Here is a 20,135-nt window from a genome sequence, read left to right as displayed (position 1 = left end):
CAGGGCTCACACGCAGGCGCACCTGGTGGGGCCCCGCTTTGCCAGATGCACGCTGTCCCCCGCTCAGGAGAGAGACTCGCCCAGGAGCCCCCCCCCAGGGCCGGGGAGCGGCCCACTCAGCACCGAGGCCCACCACCAGGCACCACCGGCAGGGGTGCCAGGCTGCTCCGTGCCTGGGCCGGTCCCTCAGTCCGGGGAACCCGAGACACTGGCTCTGAACCCCCTCGTGTTACAGAGGGAGAGCCGAGGTTCTGATCCTCCTGGGGAAGTACAGCCCGGACGTGGTGGAGTCAGGAGGGGCCTGAGGGCAGGCTGACTCACAAGAGCCACCCTCCGTGTCCCTCCGTGAATGATTCGGGGTGTCCGTGGAGCCAACTGAAACACACTTCCCAGCCCCCCTTGCAGATGGAGTGGCCATCTGATCAGATCTTAGTCCAAGTGCTAGAAAGTTGCGGGATTTCTGGAAGGCTGTTTTTCTAAAGGCAAGAAGGGGGCCACTGTGTCCTTCCCTCCTTTCTCCTCCCTACTGCCCATAATTGATATGTGACGGCTGGAGATCCAGCAGCAATTTTGAATCATGAGGCAATCTTGAGGGTGAAAACTACATGCAGGATTGGTAGAAGAAAGGATCCCGGGCCCTGGTGACTGTGTGTGTGTGTGTGTGTGTGTGTGTGTGTGTGTGTGTGTGTGAGAGAGAGAGAGAGAGAGAGAGAGAGAGATTGAGAGAGAGAGAGAGAGAGAATCCCTATGTATATCTGGCAGTACAGTGTAAGGGTTTGGAGTAGGGCTCCAGGTTTGAGCTTTGTCACCTAACAGGCCATGTGACCCTGGGAAACTTACTTAACCTCTCTGTATCTGATCCTTCATTAATAAACCAGGACAGAAAAATAACATCCACTTGGTGAGACTGTGGGAAGCGTAACAAGTACATGAACTTGCTGAGAACCCGGCCAGGTGCAGAGCAAACGCTCAGCTCAGAGCAGCAGTGACGAACAGTGTCACTGCAGGTGCACACGGAGATCAGGAGACGGACAACGGGCTGCCAGCAAGTCACAGAGACAGCTGGGTGGCCACTACCACTGGCTAACTACACTGGCGTCAGGAGACCTCTGTGACCCGTTAGGTGGCCACTGAGCTCCTGGTTTGGAGAAAGGAGGGTCCTGAGCAAGAAGAGGAGAGCAGGGCTGCTACTCACGGCGTTGGGCCTGAACTCCTCCTTGTGGAAGTAGCCCCCGGTCATCATCTTCTTGCTGAAGGTCATCACGTCCGCGGGGTCAGCCAAGCCCCAGTGCTCGTGGGCCCAGAACTTGCCGGTGCAGCCCCCTCCGGTCTGGACCTCGTCCACTAGGAAGGCACAGCCGTGCTGGCCAGGAAGGGAGAGGAAGGAAATCAGTACCCAGCACCGCCGACCAGCCAGGCCCCCATGTGCAGCCTGGGCCTGTGAACCAAGCCCCCGTTTCGGGGCCATGTGAAGTGAAACCAGGAAGCTCTCCCGGGGCCGGGTCTGAGGTCTGAACTTGGACTTGGCCTCAGACGGCTGAGCTGGAACAGAGCCCTGATGTCAAGTATGTCCTGAACCAAAGCACAGCAACACTGCAACCGGCCCCAGGGCCTGGAGCCGGCGACCTGACTTCCTCCATGGGCCGGCTGTCCTGGCAGAGAGGCCGGGACGTGACCCCCAGGCCCCGCTGTCCTGTCCGCTGGCTCTGCTCACCACCCCGACCGCTAGTTCCTGAGCTGTGTGCAGAGAGCAGAGCCCGTCTCGCCGGCTGGGCAGCCCGCTGTGCACGCGAGGTTGCTACAACACGTACACGGCACTAACACAACGTCTGCTCCCTTGGCGTCTGCTGGGCGCGGCTGAGAGAGGAGGCGGGGTCTCTGGAGAGAAGGAGGCTGAGGCCTTCCCGGGCATCCCTGGACTGGACACTGCAGGGCGGAGGCAGATTCCGCAGCAAGGTTTTAGGGAGAAACTCCCTGCCTTGCTCCCTCCCTGCTTTCCAACACCCTCTACCTGGGAGGCCTCCAGGCAGCCTCTGGCCACCCGTAAGCGTACAAGGGCCCCACGACTAACCCTCCGCTCTGGGAGAACCAACTGGAAGCAGCCCCCGGCTCCACCCAGCCTGGGCCCCGGGCACCGACCTTCCTGGAGACGTCTCTCAGCTTCCGGAAGAAGTCGTCGGACGCATGGTTGTCCCCGCCCTCGGACTGGATGGGCTCCACGATGACCCCCGCCACCGTCTTCTTCTTCTTCCGATACTTCACGATCAGATCCTCCACCTGCATTCCCAGGGGGCGGGGGAGGGACGTGAGCGTGGCTGGCAGAAGCTCTAGCGTCTGCGATGCTGAGTCCGTGTTTGTGTGCCCTCCGGGGAGGACAGGGGCGTCCACTCGGGTCATGGAGGGACTGAATGAGACCGCGCCGCATGGGGTCCAGCATACAGGACCGCGGAGCTGCTGCCGTCGCTCGTACGTCGTTAGTGACATTACTGTTGGGAGAGTCCTTTCTGGGCAGAATCTCAGATGTGTGTTTGTTTAGAGAACGGTGGCAAAACTCACCTACTGTGACAGAAATCCAGTATCGTTGTGTCACAGAGTGGGGTGGGGGGCGGGGGGCGTGGGCTGACCCTCAGATTGACCAGAGGGAATTTTCTGGGGTGAAAAGCTGCCCTTGATTGGGATGGGGTTACGTGAGTGTATTTACTTGTTAAAACTTTTTAACTAGATGCTAAAATGAGTGTACTTGGTGGCAGATAAATGATACGTTAATGAAGCAAATTAAAAATAATGAACAGTGACAGGGTAATCAGAAGAAAAACCTTTAAAAAATGTTTATTTTTGAGAGAGAGAGAGACAGAGTGTGAGCAGGGAAGAGGCAGAGAGAAAAGGAGACACAGAACCTGAAGCAGGCTCCAGGCTCTGAGCTGTCAACACAGAGCCCGATGTGGGGCTCAAACCCGTGAGCCATGAGATCATGACCTGAACTGAAGTTGGACGCTTAACCGGCTGAGTCGCCCAGGCGCCCCAAGCATCCGACTCTACATCTCAACTCAGGTCATGATCTCGTGGTTCGTGAGATCCAGGATGGCACTCTGCTATCAGCACAGAGCCTGCTTGGGATTCTCTCTCCCCGCCCCCCTCCCGACTCCTCCCCTGCTCGTTCGCGGACGCTCTCTCTCAAAATAAATAAAATAAATGGTAAAAAAAGAAAATGTTAGTATAATTAGTTTTACCCATTTCTTTTCACTTTTCAAAGACATGATTCCTAGACACACTGCAGTCACGTACGTGGCTTCACACCCCCAGTGCACAGGGCTGTACCCGACTCCCCAGGGAGCTCACCCGGGACTGACCGAAAAGGATGATGACGTGTCTAGGAGGCAAGCCAGCCTCCAGCCAGCCTCACCTGAGCTCAAACTCCAACCCTAATGAGTTTCCGGCTTCTCTTCCCCACCAATGGAATCCTCCCAGTGTCTAGCACGGAACCCCAATATTTGGAACAGATCAAAGGCAGGGGCACTAGCTGTGTCAGAGGCATGGCAACAGGGGGCTTCCGGTCCTCCATCCTACCCTGCCCCCACTGCCATGCCCAGGAAGCCCCAGAACTTGGGAGAAGGCTGAGAAGCGGGGACAACAGGGTCCTGTGGACGCACTTTTCCTACGGGTGGCCCAGCACCATATGCTCATGAACTCTCTCGAGGCCTGCCCCCTGAGAACCTTCCATACAGACCAGGGTGATGGATGCCGGGTGGAAAAAATCAAGGTGTCCCATTACTTTTCCTCAAGTGCCTCTGTCCCCACATGCATCCCAGCGAGCGCCACGTGGGTCCCACACAAACTCTGTGTTCTGCCCCTGGGCTGAGCCTTGTGGTGGGGGTCGGGGGGTAAGGAGACAGCGAGGGGAAGTCTGCAGGGTCCGCTGTTACCTCTTCCAGACAGCGGGCCTCCTCTTGCTGGTTCTCTTTTACAAACTCCTCCAGGGGGTATTTCAGCCGTGGAAACGGTGCGATGGGCCAGTCGAAGGAAGGGATGTCGATCTTGTGAATAGCTTTGGAGTGCGTGGTGGCTAAGCATCCTAGGGAAGCAGGAGGGACAGTCTTTGAAAAGGAGATCATGGGCAATTCAGGCCACACCTAGGGAAGCCTGCTGCCTGCAGTTCCCGTAACATCGTGAAGCTGAAGCTGTGAACCCATGTGTGTGTCGGTACGCACACGCATGTGTGCATACGTGTGTACCCTTTGCTTTCTGATTCATCACAGATTAGGCACAGACTTTGAGAGCATCACTTTGTTTCCCAAATCAGACAGAGACCCAGCAAAAAAAGAGAACTACAGGCCAATATTCCGATGGGGATACGGATGTAAAAATCTTCAACAGTATACTAGCAAATTGAAATCAACAGCATATAAAAAGATTTATCCACCATGATCAAGTGGGATTCATTCCTGGGTTACAGGACTGGTTCAATATTCACAAAGCAATCAATGTGATACATCACATTAACAAAAGAAAAGAAGCATATGATCCTGTTGATAGATGCAGCAAAAGCATTTAACAAAATACAGCATCACTTCTTAATAAAAACCCTCGAGAAAGTCGGGATAGAAGGAACCTACTTAAACATCATAAAAGCCATTTATGAAAAGCCCACAGCTAATATTATCCTCATTGGGGAAAAACTGAGAGCCTTCCGCCTGAGATCAGGAACACGACAGGGGTGCCCACTCTCACCACTGCTGTTTAACATAGTGCTGGAAGTCCTAGCATCAGCAATCAGACAACAGAAGGAAATAAAAGGCATCAGAATTGGCAAAGATGAGGTCAAACTTTCCCTTTTTGCAGATGACATGATACTCTACATGGAAAACCCAAAAGATTCCACCAGAAGTCTTCTAGAACTGATCCATGAATTCAGCAAAGTCGCAGGGTACAAAATCAACGTACAGAAATCGGCTACATGTTTATATACCAATAATGAAGCAACGGAAAGAGAAACCGAGAAACTGACCCCATTCACAGTTGTGCCAAAAACTATAAAATACCTAGGAATAAACCTAACCAAAGATATAAAAGATCTGTATGATGAGAACTATAGAAATTTATGAAGGAAATTGATAAAGACACAAAGAAATGGAAAACATTCAGTGCTCACGGATGAGAAGAATAAATACTGTTAAGAATAAATACTATTAAAATGTCAATACTACCCAAAGCAATCTACACATTCAATGAAATCCCAATCAAAATTGCACCAGCATGCTTCTCAAAGCTAGAACAGATAATCCTAAAATTTGTACGGAACCACAAAAGACCCCGAATAGCCAACATAATGTTGAAGAAGAAAACCAAAATGGGAGGCATCACAATCCCAGACTTTCACCTCTACTACAAAGCTGTCATCATCAAGACAGTATGGTATTGGCACAAAAACAGACATATAGACCAACGGAATAGAGAGCCCAGAACTGGACCCACAAATGTATGGCCAATTACTCTTCGACAAAGCAGGAAAGAGTATCCAATGGGAAAATGACAGCCTCTTTAGCAGGTGGTGCTGGGAGAGCTGGACAGCAACATGCAGAAGAATGAAACTAAACCACTTTCTTATACCGTACACAAAAATAAACTCAAGATGGATGAAGGACCTCAATGTGAGACAGGAAACCATCAAAATCCTTGAGGAGAAAGCAGGAACCAACCTCCTCGAACTCAGCCGCAGCAATTTCCAACCTGACACATTCCCAAAGGCAAGAGAATCAAGAGCAAAAATGAACTACTGGGACCTCATCAAGATAAAAACCATCTGTGCTGCAGATGAAACAATCAAGAAACTAATAGGCAGCCAATGAAATGGAAAAAGATACTTGCAAATGACATATCGGATAAATGGCTAGTATCCAAAATCTATAAGGAACTTACCAAACTCTATACCCAAAAAACAAATAATCCAGTGAAGAAATGGGCAGAAGACATGAATAGACACTTTTTCAAAGAGGACATCCAGATGGCCAACAGGCACATGAAATGATGCTCAATATCACTCATCATCATGGAAATACAAATCAAAACCACACTGAAACACCACCTCACACCGGTCAGAGTGGCTAAAATGAACAAATCAAGAGACTATATAGATGCTGGCGAGGGTGTGGAGAGATGGGCACCCTCCTACACTGTTGGTGGGAAGGTAAACTGGTGCAGCTGCTCTGGAAAACAGTGTGGAGGTTCCTCAAAAAACTATCCACAGAAGTCCCCTATGACCCAACAATAGCACCACTGGGGATTTACCCAAGGGATACAGAAGTGCTGATGCATAGGGGCACATGTACCCCAATGTTCACAGCAGCAATGTCAACAATAGCCAAATCATGGAAAGAGCCTAAATGTCCATCAACCGATGAATGGATCAAGAAGATGTGGTTTATATATACAACGGAACACTCCATGGCAATGAGGAAGAATGAAATCTGGCCATTTGTAGCAACGTGGATAGAACTTGAGGGTGTCATGATAAGTGAAATAAGTCAGGCAGAGAAGGACAGATACCATACGTTTTCACTCATATGTGGATCAAGAGAAACCTAACAGAGGACCATGGGGGAGGGGAAGGAGGGAAAACAGCTATGGAGAGGGAGGGAAGCAAATCATAAGAGACTCTTAAATACTGACAACAAACTGAGGGTTGATAGGGGGTGGGGGAGGGGGGAAAGTAGGTGATGGGCACGGAGGAGGGCATTTGTTGGGATGAGCCCTGGGTGTTGTATGGAAACCAACTTGACAATAAACTATAAAACAAAAAACCAAAAACCCCACAGGCTTTGAGGGCACCGAATCCTGGCTCTTCCCCTAGATGGCCTTAGGATATTCTTTCCTTGCTGGGTCTCCCTTTTCGTGTCTGCAAGAGGGACTAACAATCCCCCCACTGCCCCCACCCCTGCAGAGAACAGTGTGGAGTCCGTGAGAGATGCCATGCGGAAAGTGCCAAGGTGAAGACGGAAGACGGCCTACTGCTGCTTTTACTCTAACAGCCCCTCGGGATCACCCCGCTCGTTCCTTACCCAGGGTCCTCCCGTGGAATGCGCCCATGAAGGAGAGGATGCTGTACTCGGGGCAGCCGGGGGCCTAGGACCAAGAGACAGTGGTCGATCAGACACTGCTGTGAGCGCTGGGGAACTGTACCATTGTCCCCACACACCCAGAGAAGCACAGAAGTCCATCAGAAGAACTGGAGTTCCTTCTCATGGACAAGTTACAAATCAGGTCCCGAGACGTCCAGCCCACAAACGTTTGGTTTTGTCAATAAAGTGAAGTAAAAAATTTTTGAATTAAAAAAAAAAATTTAAGTAGGCTCCACACCTAATGTGGGGTTTGACCTCACAACCTTGAGACCAAGAGTTACACGTTCTACTGACTGAGCCAGCCAGGGGTTCCAGTAAAACTTTTTAAAAATTTTTAATTTTATTTCTTTATATGTATATATTTTTTTATTAGAGAGAGAGAAAGCGAGCAAGAGCACAGGAATGTGTGCAGCAGAGGGGCAGAGAGGAGAGAATCCCAAGCAGGCTCCACACTTTGGCAGAGCCTGACTCAGGGCTTGATATCAGGAACCGTGAGATCGTGACCTGAACTGAAATCAAAGAGCTGGATGCTCAACTGAGCTACCTGGGTGCCCCCCAATTTTTTTAATCAAGAGATTTCATAGAAGTTTCTAAACTGACTTCTCACTTATTCTGTATCATTTGGGCCCGTTTTCCTCACGTGGCAACAGCAGGTGGCCAAGCATAAAGGCTGGGCTTGCGCGCTGCCCCAGGGCCACCACCTGCCTTCTGCCTTGATGGTCACCTGCTGGGCTGCTGCAGCTGCTGAGTTTCCAAATCCTGTCTACGGGCTCTGCATGCTCCTGCCGCCAGACCGCCATGCCTCCCCTGCTCCCGGGGGCCCAGTGCCTGCCGGGTAGGAGGCCGGACCAGCTGTCTCACCGGAAATGCCCCGGGCTTGGGAAGGAGTCTGTGGGGCAGGGGCCGGCGGCTGCCCTGGGCTCAGCAGGGACGCAGGGACTCCCCAGCGAATGGCGCAGCTGCATTATTTCCTGACCCTCTGGGTTTGCAGCTGCTTCAGGCCGACTACCGGGGATGCCACCGCAGGGGCAGCCAGGCGCCCAGACTCGCTGGGAGGCTCACGTACTGTTTTCTCAGGCTGGCTGATCTCCTCTAGGTCCCCGAGACCCCCCAGGAAAAGCAACAGGACCCGCCCACTCCCACCCAGCTAACTCGAATACCCTCTTGTCATTTTCCTTGTTTGTCCCCAATGCAGCCACTAAACATGAGGAGTGGGGTCTAAGAGTTGATGGAGTAGGACGACGTGGGTCTCAGATGAGAAAGAGGAAGGGCCCGTCCACTGTTTATTTAAAGATGGCCAGAAGATGGGTGCCTGGGCGGCTTCGGCTCAGGTCATGATCTCACAGTTCGTGGGTTCAAGCCCCACATCGGGCTCTGTGCTGACAGCTCAGAGCCTGGAAACTGCTTCAGCGTCTGTGTCTCCCTCTCTCTTTGCCCCTCCTCTGCTTGTGCTCTGTTTCTGTCTCAATAATAAATATAAACATAAAAAAAAAGATGGCCAGAAGGAAACAAGTTTACACAGATGTGTATGAATATAGATAAAGGACTGGGTAGACGTGCCACAAGAGGCAGATTAGGAACAAAAGCATTTAAGGAAGCCTGCAGAAAACCCACCTCCCCCCCCAGAGGCAAGCCCTGTAACCATGGGAGCGGGATTGCTTCCGGTAATCTCCTGCGCATTTATTCATATGGATGACAGCACAGCGTCCATGCCATTTAGCCTCCACCGTTTTCACTAAATTACATACAGCATGTGTCTCCAGGCCAAGAGAAACCCTTTGCGACTATTTTTGCAGAATACGGTGGATGTATGCAGGGGGGAACTGAGTTCTGTGGCTCTCAATTTTTTTTTTTAACAGCAAACATCTCTGTCTAAATCGTAAGGGGCGGGGTGGGGGGGGGTCCTTGCTGAATGGGGAGGACAGGCCTGCTCTGGTTGAAGCGGACTGGCCAGCTTGGGATGTACCCACCGCGACCCCTCACCTCCAGCACTGGCCTCCTTGGTGCCTCTGTGAGCTGATAGGGTTCCGTTTGGAACCCCTACATGTCAGTCCTCTTTCCCTGTTACTGGCCACATAGGCGGGTTTCTAATCTTTTCTGATTATCATGACTATAAACACCAGTGAGGTGAACACCCCCCATACATACCTTTGTGTTGACATTTTGGATTATTCTAGAGAATATTCTAAAGGCTCCCTAGACAAAGGCAGGCTGGTGTCCTGGGAAACTGATGAGTGCTGATAAGGAAGGGGTCCCCTCAGCCCATAACCCTCGGTATGGACAGTGCCCTTCCCAGCGGGAGGCCCTCTCCCCCGCATGACGGTGTTTGGAAGAGAGGCCTCTGGGAGGTGATGAGGTCATAGGGTGGGGCCCCTGTGATGGGATCAGTGTCCTTACAGGAAGAGACCCCAGAGTGCTCTCTCTCTCTCTCTCCTGGACATGGGAGGACACAGCGAGAAGGCAACATCTACAAGCCAGATTTCTGTCCCAGGGGACCAAAGTGACCTTGACCTTGGACCCCAGCCTCCTGAACTGTGAGGAAATACATGCCTCTCGTGTAAGCCGCCGCCCAGTCTGGGTGCAGGGTTTGGTTACAGGCACCGAGGTGTCTTAGCAGGCCAGGGTCAGCCAGCGGGGCTGTGGTAGCTGTCCCCCGCACCGCGGCCGAGTCAGAAGGGCCCGCTGCACTCACCTGGTTGATCATGCACGTCTCCAGCTCCTCTTTGGAGAAACCTGTTTGGCCCCTTTCCTTGTTCTGACAAAACAGAACAGACAAAAGCTCAGAGACACTCGGGGAAGAGGGGCTTCCACTCTCGGCCCAGACAACAGAGAGCTGCCAGTAGGGGGTCTGTGAGGCCGAGGAGAGCCCGTGTGGCCGCATGGGGTAACTCGCTCTCTGCACCCCATCCCAGGGGGTGTCTGGAGGGCCCTGTCCAGGCGGTGGCCCAGCGGGGCGAACACGGTTGGACAAGGGCTGAGTGTGTGGCTGGGGGCTGGGCGGCCTGTGTTGCACATGCTCATGCTCACCCGGTACCACATGAAGATGGTCTTAAAGGCATTCTCGTTGGAGCAGGAGCCGCAGGACATGGTGATGAGCTGGGACATTCCTCTGGGAGCCACCTGCAGGGAGGGAGAGGGTGCTGGGCTGGCTCCATCTGGACTCCTGCTGGCTGGAGCCGGGCCTTCACAGGGACACAGTCTGGGCTGGGGGCTGCGGGAGGCTGGGGAGGGGGGACCAGGAGTGTCCCCCAGAGCAGCGGGACTGGGGAGAGCAGACGGGGCTCCTCCAGCGGGTGGAGGAGAAGCCAGGAAGGTGAGGGAGGAGAACAGCCCAGACTCTCCTGCCCGGTGTAACCTCCGTCCCGAGATGTCCACGGTTTATGGGCGGGAAGTTGAGATTTAGAAGGATTCGAATCGTCGTAACAACTAAAACCGAACCGTCGGGGAGGCCTGAATCACACGCAAAGCTCCTATCGTGGAACAAATACTCATTTCCCTGGTCCTTTGTCCCTGAGCACAGGAGTCCCTTTCTTTCCTTCGAAAGGAGCCCTGAAAACGCTCTTCAGGAGAGAAACAATACAAGAGCAAGATGGAGGGAGACACACGACATCCTCAGTCCTCACGGATCTCCTCCGTCCTGTCCTCTCCCCCTGCTGGCACAGCCTGCCTGAGATCAGCACGGCCTTCCCGCGGTGGGGGGGCGGGGGGGGGCTGCTCGGGGACTCACAGAGAGCAAGGACTCCCGGAGCTTCTCCACAAAGTTCTCCGGAGGGAGGATTCCCAGGGCAGGTCTGTTGATGAACGTGCTCTGCAAAAAGGCAGGAGACGGAGGGTGACTTCTCCAACCCACTCCCTGCCGACCAGACACCAACCAGGCTTTTCACAGTGCGTGTGTTCAAAGGGGCTCATGGTGCGTCCCAGGGGCCAGGATCAGGCCACGTCCTCGTGCTTTCCCCAGAAACGCCCTCGGCTTGCTCTGGGTGTAAAAGAGGCCCGTGACATTTCTTGGTCGTGATATTGCAGGGAGTGACAGAAGATCTGACCACCGTGGGAAGCCGGGGTGGGGGGAGGGGACATGTACGGTGTTTTGCAACTTCCTGTGAATTAGAATTCAGTTAGAATTTTATAATTACAATCTCATTTTATCGTGAAAGTAGAATGATCCTTTTAACAACCCACTGGTCCATCGTGGCTAAAAAACACAGAGGGGAGCATGGGAGGAACGGGCGAGGGAGCTAAGCCGCTGGCACACGCAGCCACAGCCGGAGGGAACGAAGTTTGCCCGGGAAGCAGCAGCAGGCGGGGCGGTTTCTTACACACACACACACACACACACACACACACACCCGTCCCTCCGCGAGTCCACTCCGAGGCATTTACCTGCGCGAAACGGAAGCACACGTCCGCACAAAGCCGTGAACGTACATGCATGTGTACAGTGGATTTTCTTTTTATTTGCCCCAAACTGGAAACAACCCACATGTCCCTCTGCCGGGGGAAAGATAAGTAAACTGTCCCTGAGCACCATGGGACATGACTCAGCGACAGAAAGGAACAATCTACCGACACACACGGTAACCTGTAGGAGCACAGGATGCTGAGTGGAAGCGCCCAGAATCAGAGTCACACACTGGGGGCACCTGGGCGGGTTAAGCATCCCACTTCGGCTCAGGTCACCATCTCATGGTCTGCGAGTCTGGGTCCGGCACTGGGCTCTGTGCTGACAGCTGAGAGCCTGAAGCCTGCTTCAGACTCTGTCTCCCTCTCTGCCTATCCCTCCCCTGCTCATGCTCTGTCTCTGTCTCTCAAAAATAAAAGTAAAACATTAAGAAAAAAAAAAAAAAGGAAAGAGTTACACACTGTATGGTCCTCTTCATAGGACGTTCTGCAAAAGGCAAAACTACCGGGAGAGACAACAGCTCACAGTTGCCAGGGGCTGGGGTGGGTCTGAGTGCAAACGGGCTTGTGGGAATGTGTGGGTGACAAGGGCTCTGTGTTTGGATTTTTATAAATCGTGGTTAAAAAAAAGAACAGGTAACATAAAATTTACCGTCTTAACCATTTCTTCTTTTTTAAGTTTATTTTTGAGAGAGAGAGAGAGAGACAGAGCGAGCACAAGCAAGGGACGGGCAGAGAGAAGGAGACAGAGAATCCACACTGTCGGAGCAGAGCCCAATGCGGGGCTTGAACCCATGAACCGTGAAATCATGACCTGAGCCCAAATCAATAGTCGGGTGCTCAACTGACTGAGATCCCAGGCGTCCCACTACCATAGCCATTTCTTTTTCATTTAATTTTTTTGTTTATTTTTGAGAGAGAGAGAGAGAGAGAGAACGAGTAGGGGAGCGGCAGAGAGAGAGGAGACACAGAATCTGAAGCAGGCTCCAGGCTCTGAGCTGTCAGCACAGAGCCCGACATGGGGCTTGAACTCAGCAAACCTCTAGAGCATCACCTGAGCGGAAGTGGGGCGTCCAACTGACTGAGCCGCCCAGACGCCCATCATCTTAACCGTTTAGTAGCATTAAGGATATTGTGCAACCGTCCATCCATCTCCAGAGCCCTGTCATCTTGCAAAACTCACATTCTGTCCCCATTAACCACTAAGTCCCCATTCCTTTGTCCCCCAAGCCCCGACAACCGCCCTCTACTTCTCGGACTCTGTCACTCTGACAACTCCGGGTCTCTCATAAAAGTGGAATCATACGGCGTTTTCCCTTTGGTGACCGGCATCTCTCACTGAGCGTCATGTCCTCAGGGTTCATCTGTGTTGTAGCACGGCTCAGAATTCCCTTCCTTTGTAGGAGCTCAGTAATATTCCACTGCATGGACAGACCACACTTGGTTTATCCATTTATCCATCCATTCTTGTTTCTTCCCGCTGCCCAGCGACGGAACGGTGCTGCCGTGAACACGGGTGTCCGGTGTGCCTGCATTTTGGCAGTGACCACACGACTGTGTGTTTGGTGAAACCCACAGAGCTATACAGCACAGAGGATGCGTTTTATTTACTGTGAATTATACTTGGAAAACATGGGGAAAAGGGCACTAAGAGGCAGCGGTGGCCCTGGAATTTGTGCGAGAGCAGGGTTTCGGAGAGCGATCTGATCAAGGAGCTGGCCTCCAGGAGTGGAAATGGGCCGAGCATGAGAAAAGCAATATTAGAAAGATGAGCTGACTCTCTACCTGTTGATGTTTTAGTGTAATTTTGATATATGTGGGTCCAGAGACGTATTTCCTTCTGCCAGGAAATCAACAGTGAAGCCTAATTCTAAACGGACACTTGCTTCTGGTACCCAAAAGTGAGGGGGCCATGGTGGTCACAGAGGTGAACATGTCCGGCTGGCCGAGGGGCAGTCAGCCCTGCCCTGTCACTTGGGAGCAGGGTCAAGGGAGCCAGGGCCTCCAAATTTGAAAAGAAAAGGGAACTGCAAGCCAGGGAAGGGCAGAGAGAGAGGGAGAGAATCCCGCATCAGGCTCTGTGCTGTTGGCTTGGAGCCTCACGTGGGGCTCGATCCCATGAAACTGAGAGATCATGACCTGAGCTGAAGTCAAGAGTCAGACACTTAATTGACTGAGCCACCCAGGTGCCCCGAAAATGGTGTTTTTTAAAAAGGTTCCAGTTGTACATTAGGGATCACTCTTGGTGTAGTACATCCTATGGGTTTTCACAAATGGATAATGACATGCGTTCATCTTTCTAGAAAAGACACAGATGGGCGTGCCGATGGAATAAGACCAGAGCCATCTCCCCTCTCGAGGCCAGAGTGCCCCGGGCAGGGGCCGGGGAGAGTCTGGTAGGGGTCTACATAACGATAAGCAAGGAAGACCACCAGCGGGTTTGGCTGTAAGGATGGACTGTGCAGAATGCAGGGCGGCATCCTGGACTGGGTCCGGGAAGTGGACCGTGGACATTACTGGGGAGAGCCAGAAGCTCTCAACGAGGTCTGTACTACTCACTGTGCCCATGTTGATGCCTTAGTTTTGACAAAGCTGCTGTGGTGGGGGTGGGGGTGGGCGCTTGGTGACCTTGGGGAAAGACAGGTGGGAGCTGTCTCTGCACCTGGTGCGTCAATCTGAAATTAGCCCACAGCTGAATCACCCCGTCAGAAGTAGGGGGTACTGACCGGGCCTGGGGACTGCTCGGGGACCTCTCTCCCAGGCATAATCAGTGCAGGCAGCCCAGTGCCAACCCAAATGGCCGCATCACTGCCCCAGAATGCACCCTCCTTGGTGGTTTTGGAATTTGCCTTGGACTGCTAGAAATTGGGGCAGATTCATGCTTTTTCTGCTTTTCTGGGTGAGTCTAGGGTAGGTAGCTGGGGAGGGTAACCCTCCTCACTGTACAACTGGGGAAACTGAGGACCAGAGGGGTCAAGCTACCTGCCCTGAGTCACACAGACAAGGAAGGGGCAGAAGCACGGCTCCCATCAGGCTTGCTGACTTCAGATTCCATTCTCTGCCAGGCACTGCAGGCAGCCTCCCCTGGAAGACGCTGATGATGGACAGGAGTCTGTGTGGAGCGACCCAGAGACCTTGGCTGGCCTGCAGGGTCCTTTGCGGGCACCCCTTTGGCCCGAGCTGTGGGTGGCGCTCCTAAGAAATCTAGCACAGCGTGAGATCAGGGTCTAGGTGAACTGCTGTCGCCGGTAGCGGGGGAAGCGGCTGGCTGCCTATCTGGGACTGGGGAAGATGTGGGGGTGGTGCTCCTGCTTGACAAAGCGTGACATTAAGAACAGAAGATATCTGGGACACCGGGTAGCGGGATCCAGTGAGGACAGGTTTCTAGAATCTTTGCTGTCAGGCTCAGCAGTCCTCAAGTGTACTGCAAAGAGGATGGGCTTTGGTTGGAGCTGCTGTGCAACCTGGAACAAGTCACTCAACCTCTCTGGCCTTCAGAGTCCTTATCTGCCCCAAAGGGGGCGCCTCCCTTGGTGCAGAGCAGAAGATGAGGCAGCATCTTGGTCTAGATGGACAGTCAGGAAGGTGGCAAGGCCTGGAGGTCACGGTGACTGCACGTGCCTTATCTAACCAGCTCCACCCTCCCCTGTGTCACCCACCACTCGGTGCGATGGCTGCACGGATCATCATACAGATAAATGATCATGTGCAAACTGTGGGCGGTGTGCCGAGTGACGTAAGAAATTGTACCTGGAGCCCGGAAGTTGGGTCCAGGGGCTGTGGCTTCATTTGTGGCAGCCACTGAAGTAATTGTGCTGCAGGGTGAGGATGGCATGGTTGGGGGACAAAGGGGTTGGTAAGCCCCTGCCCAGGCCCTCAACGGGGGGCACTGCCCTCCACCGGCAAAGTTTACCATCATCACCAAGTGGGTGCACCTCCCGCCAAGAATCTGGAAGACCCAATATGTCTGCCAACGGTCCTCCAGCCTGATGCCCGGGACGCACCCCGCTTCTCTAAGACTGTGATGGGGGGCGGGGCTCCCTTCCCTTGCCCAAGGCCAGCCATCAGCCTCCCGATCGATCCAGACTGTGCGTCACAGCACCCAGAACAGGGCCCGGGACGCAGGAGGTATTCAATCAACAACCGATGACTGACACCCGTCAAGAAACGACGCTGAGGCAGCAGGAGCCAGACCATGAAGGGCCCTGCGTCTGAAGTGGGGGTGTGGCGGCGTTCTCTGGGGGGACAGTGGGTGCGGTCTGGAGGGGGTGAGCATGGGCCGGAGGGGGTGTGGGGCAGGGGCACAGGGGCCGCTGGGGAGACGCAAGGTCACGGCTGGTTCCCGGCAGGGTGAGGGGTGAGAGGCGGGTGGGAGGAAGTGTGTGTGTGTGTGTGTGTGTGTGTGTGTGTGTGTGTGTGTGTGTGTGGCGGGGGGGGGGGGGGGGGGGGGGGGGGGGGGGGGGGGGGGGGAGGAAGCGGCTTCCAGGTTCCTGGCAGACACAGGTGGGGGCAGGCGTCCCCTGAAATCAGAATCCCCGAAGTCACGTGTTTTCGGAGACGATTCTGCCTCCGGAGGCAGCTGACACCGCAAATGTGTGTGACATGTTTGTTGACACATTTTCCCAGCACCAACTGCCGAGGCATCTGGGATCCCACAACGTTTCGAAACAAAGCCAGGCTCTGAACGTAAACACACCCGCGGAGCCTCCCCACCGGCCTCGCCAGGCACCTTGGGGGGGGGTGTTCTTGGAGGGGGGCTTCCGAGGGGGACGCGCATTTCTGCTCCCGCAGCTTCTGAACTTGTGCGTCCCCAAGCCCCTCCCCCGCGGGAAAAGCGGCACTTCCCTGTGCCTTTCCGCGCTGCCAGCTAAAAGGGACTTCAAGCTCGGGGAGTGGGTTCCCAACGCTCCTGCCTGCCCCCCTGCCCCCAGTCCTCCCCGGTCTTAGATTCCTCTTTTCAGGAGTCACACCCGCCCTGCTACGCGGGGCAGCGCGCAAGGGACCTCCGCGAGCAGCTTGGGACCGGCCGGCAGAAGGCGCTGGAGCCGCCGGCGTGTGCACGCGGCCACGGGCAGCAGGGCGGCTCGGCCTTGGGTTCCGTGGCCACGCACACACGTGTTCCCCGGAGCTCACATGCGCCCACGTTCTGGAAGGACACGACCCACCGGCCCGTCGGCGGCAGGACCGGGCGCTTACTTGCAGCGCGTGCGCACATGGAGGGCCCCGACGGCCTGGGGTCCCGTGGTCTGCGGCCACATACAAGGACGAACCCGGCAGGCGGACTTTGAGGAACGCAAGCCAGGCACGATGAAGACCTAAAAACCAGGCTATGGTTCCACGTTCGCGGGTGAAGAACGGCGGAAACGCATCTCTGCTGGTGGACGTCACGGGAACGGCATGGGGGGGATGGGGGCGCAGTGTGGGGAGACCAGGTGCAATTCATGCATTCCCAACCGGAGTGAGAAACCGCTACCCCCCACCCCACCCGCATGGTGTGGGAGGCACAGCGTCTACACGGTTCGTTATACCGCAGCGCCACACCTTCCAGGACCCGGAATTTGCAGATGAGAATAAGGTTCTAGATCAGCTCGGATGCCGAGAGTGTTCCAGATTCTCCGGGTGGGCTGAGTGCAACCACATGAGCCCTTTGTTAAGATCAGACACGGGAAGAGGGCAGTGAGGAGTGGCTAAGGTCGGCTGGAGGACGGAATGGCCACATGGAAACCAGAGATGAGGGGCCGACAACCTGCATGAGCCCAAGAGCAGATTCTGCCCCAGAGCCTCGGCTAAGAGCTGATGTGAGACCCCACGCAGACCCCTGGCCCACAAAATCCGTGCCCAGATTCCCGGGCCCTGTTGTAAGCTCCTAAGCTGGCGGTGATTTGTGACAGCAGTGATAGGAAATGGGGCGGCATTAAAAATTGTGCGACAGCAGGAACAATTAGGAAAATCGCGTCTCAAAAGGCTCCCGAAGGAAGTGAGAACAAAGCAGAATTGAGACGATTCGCTGAGCAGTGCGCTTGGCGCAGCGGGGAGGCTGGGTCTCTGCGGTGTTAGATCCAGCGAGACTGTTCAAGGGCTTCAAGGGCTTCCTGCCCTTCCCCTGCAGGGGTGCTCACCTCCGGGGCCCCTCCCCCCTACCCCCCTCGGGAGTATGTGACACGTTTGCTTCTCACCGCTGAAGAGGTGACGCCTACCGGCATCCAGTGCCAGCACTGCGCCCCCCACCCCCGGGGGCAGAGAAACCCTGTAACCGTCACCGCTGCCAGGGCTGACGTCAGCCTACATGGTCCCTAAATCCGCATCGGCCCGCTGCCCTCTTCGCTCCTCGGCCTCGGATCTCCTCTCCGGTCCCCACCCCCCTCTCCTTGCGGGGTCTCAGCTCAAACGTCACTTCCTTGGAACCCTTCCTTGCCCCCCGCCCTCCTCAAGCCCCTCAAACACCCCAGCTCCTGTGGGTTTTACTCCCAGCACCTCCTCCTGCTGTGTGACCGTGGACAAATACCTAACCTCTCTGTGCCTCATCTGGAGGATGGGGATGACAGCAGGACCTGCCTCACAGACTTGCCAACAGTGCAGCTGTGAAGTGGTGAACCTGCGTTTGGTGCCTGTTATGCTCTCAATAAACGTCCACCATCGTCCCCACCAGGACGGGGTGGGGGGGGGCCTGCGCAGCACTGTTTGCCTTCCCCTGTAGCACGTGATTCGGATGCAGTTTGCTACTTAGGTGTGTGGTGACCCACTGCCTCCGTGCGGGCGGGCTCTGTGGCTTTGCCCCCAAGGCCTTCCAAGTGTCTAGCGTATTGTATGTGCTCAATAAACATTTGTGGAATGAATGCACAAATGAGGGAGTGCATGGGGCATTTCCCAAGGCTGCCCAGTGACCCTCTGGACCTCCACGAACATCGCAGAAGCCGGGACTCACCGCGTTTTGAGGCTGTTGGACCAGCTTCAGGAGAGCAGGGTGGCTGTAGCCTGCGGAGAGGGGGAGGGGCACGGTTAGGGTCTCGGTTACAGGCCCACGGGGGGGTCCTCACGCTCGCAACACTCCCCCACACCCTGCCCCTCCCTTCACATGGGGCCCTATTCTGTCTTGGAAACAATGAGACCCACTCCTGGGGTCCACCCAGACCTTCGGACTCAGAATCAGGCTGCCGCCCGAAACCTTCAGCAAATTCTCTCGTCGATCCTGAAGCCAGTGTGGGAGCCCTACCGGGCTAGAGCCCCAGAGGAGGCGGTGAACACAAGGTTTAGGCACATCCGGGACCAGAGCTGGGAGTCCTCCCCCCGGGCCGGTGTGATGAACCTCGGCCCTCACCTCCTTCCCAGCGGCACTGCTGGCGTGGAATCGCAGCACCTGTTTGCTCAGGAACTGAGTGCGCCAATGATGCAGTCTGTAACCCCGGGACCCGCCCGACCTTGGTCAGCGGAGGCCTTTATGGGGAAGGAGGGAACCGCACCGGGGCCAGAGCGCCCTGGCCTCAGAGTCTGTGCTTCTACTTTCTGTTCCTCGTTCCCAGTGCTGGCCACGACTCCCGCGGGATGGCCCAAGTCTGAGTGGTTGGGGGCACAGAGGTCAGAGATGGGGCTGGAAGACCCTCCAAGGCAGTGGCCACGTGTGCCCCTCAACGGACACCAGGTGAACAAATGAATGACGTGGAGATCCGAGACACGGCGAGGGCCCAGAACCTATTTTCTTTAGACCAATTCACTTTTTAGTATAAATAAACTTACTCTGAAAGAAGAGAGGCTGGCCCGAGGCTCCGGGCCTGGGGCCTGTGCTCAGTCCTGGGGGAGGAGGCTAGGGAGTCCAGAGGGGAGGGGAGGCCCGGCCCCTTCCGGGGCAGACCTTCTCTGCAGCATCAGAGTGAAGAGGCTTGTGGTTTCACTCTGTCTACTTGGAGGAGGGGGGCTGAGGGGTGGGGGGGGCGATGACCTGGGGTCCCGGGGACAGAGCTGTGAGCTGCCTCTCTGCCCTCCCAGCTGCTGGGCCCGCAGCTGCGGGGTATCTGTCAGTCAAGGAAGGAGGTTTTTCCAACCGTATCGTGGCCAGAGGCCTCTCGGTTCTGGTTCTTTATTGTGCTGCCTGGGTGTTTATGACTTTGCTGCCGCACTGGATAAGCCAGCTTCAGGGAACTCTTACTAAGCCACACGGGGGCCTGTCTTGGTGGCCACAGAAGGAGCGATGAGAGCAAAGCCAGTCCGTCTGGATCCGGGACCCACGCCTGGGCTCTCAGACCTATGGGACCTCTGCACTGCAGAGGCGGCTGTCACAGGAGGCAGAGACCGGTTCAAATCCGTGGGCTCCCTGGACAACGCTGCACAAACCCCGTGGCCTCCTGAAACCTGGCCCCCGTGGCTAAGGGGGAGGGGATGACGGAAGCCCTGAAGTTACAGGACTGTTGTCGGGCCTGATGGGATACAGTGCAAGGTGCGTGGCAACGTGCCCGGAGCACAACACGTTCTCAGTAGTTACTAGTTAGGAAAAACTGTCTCAAAGACTGGAGATCGGGGAGGAACTTGTGCTGGCCTGACCCCCCACGACCCCACACACTCGGTGGCCGGCTGGGGTTGAGAAGTGAGGGAGGCCCTCGGGGGCTCGGGGGACGGTAGGAGGGGGAG

The 20,135-nt window shown here is 55.1% G+C and overlaps 1 protein-coding gene across 1 annotated transcript in view; it reads right to left on the bottom strand.

Annotated features, from left to right (window-relative positions):
* The window catches only part of ABAT (4-aminobutyrate aminotransferase), an 84,968-nt gene that overhangs the window by 5,154 nt on the left and 59,679 nt on the right, over positions 1–20,135 (bottom strand). Inside the window, exons 6-13 of the mRNA XM_029949754.1 lie at positions 18,439–18,488; positions 10,843–10,923; positions 10,143–10,235; positions 9,808–9,870; positions 7,056–7,119; positions 3,924–4,072; positions 2,140–2,277; positions 1,117–1,363 (exon numbers count right to left, since the gene is read on the bottom strand). Of these exons, the coding sequence (XP_029805614.1) occupies positions 1,117–1,363; positions 2,140–2,277; positions 3,924–4,072; positions 7,056–7,119; positions 9,808–9,870; positions 10,143–10,235; positions 10,843–10,923; positions 18,439–18,488 (885 nt within the window). The remainder of the gene's footprint in view (positions 1–1,116; positions 1,364–2,139; positions 2,278–3,923; positions 4,073–7,055; positions 7,120–9,807; positions 9,871–10,142; positions 10,236–10,842; positions 10,924–18,438; positions 18,489–20,135) is intronic.

Source organism: Suricata suricatta, chromosome 8, assembly GCF_006229205.1.
Source record: "Suricata suricatta isolate VVHF042 chromosome 8, meerkat_22Aug2017_6uvM2_HiC, whole genome shotgun sequence".
NCBI classification, from domain to species: Eukaryota; Metazoa; Chordata; class Mammalia; order Carnivora; family Herpestidae; genus Suricata; species Suricata suricatta.
Note: the sequence above shows the minus strand (reverse complement) of the source record. Positions and strands in the feature narration are given on the sequence as shown.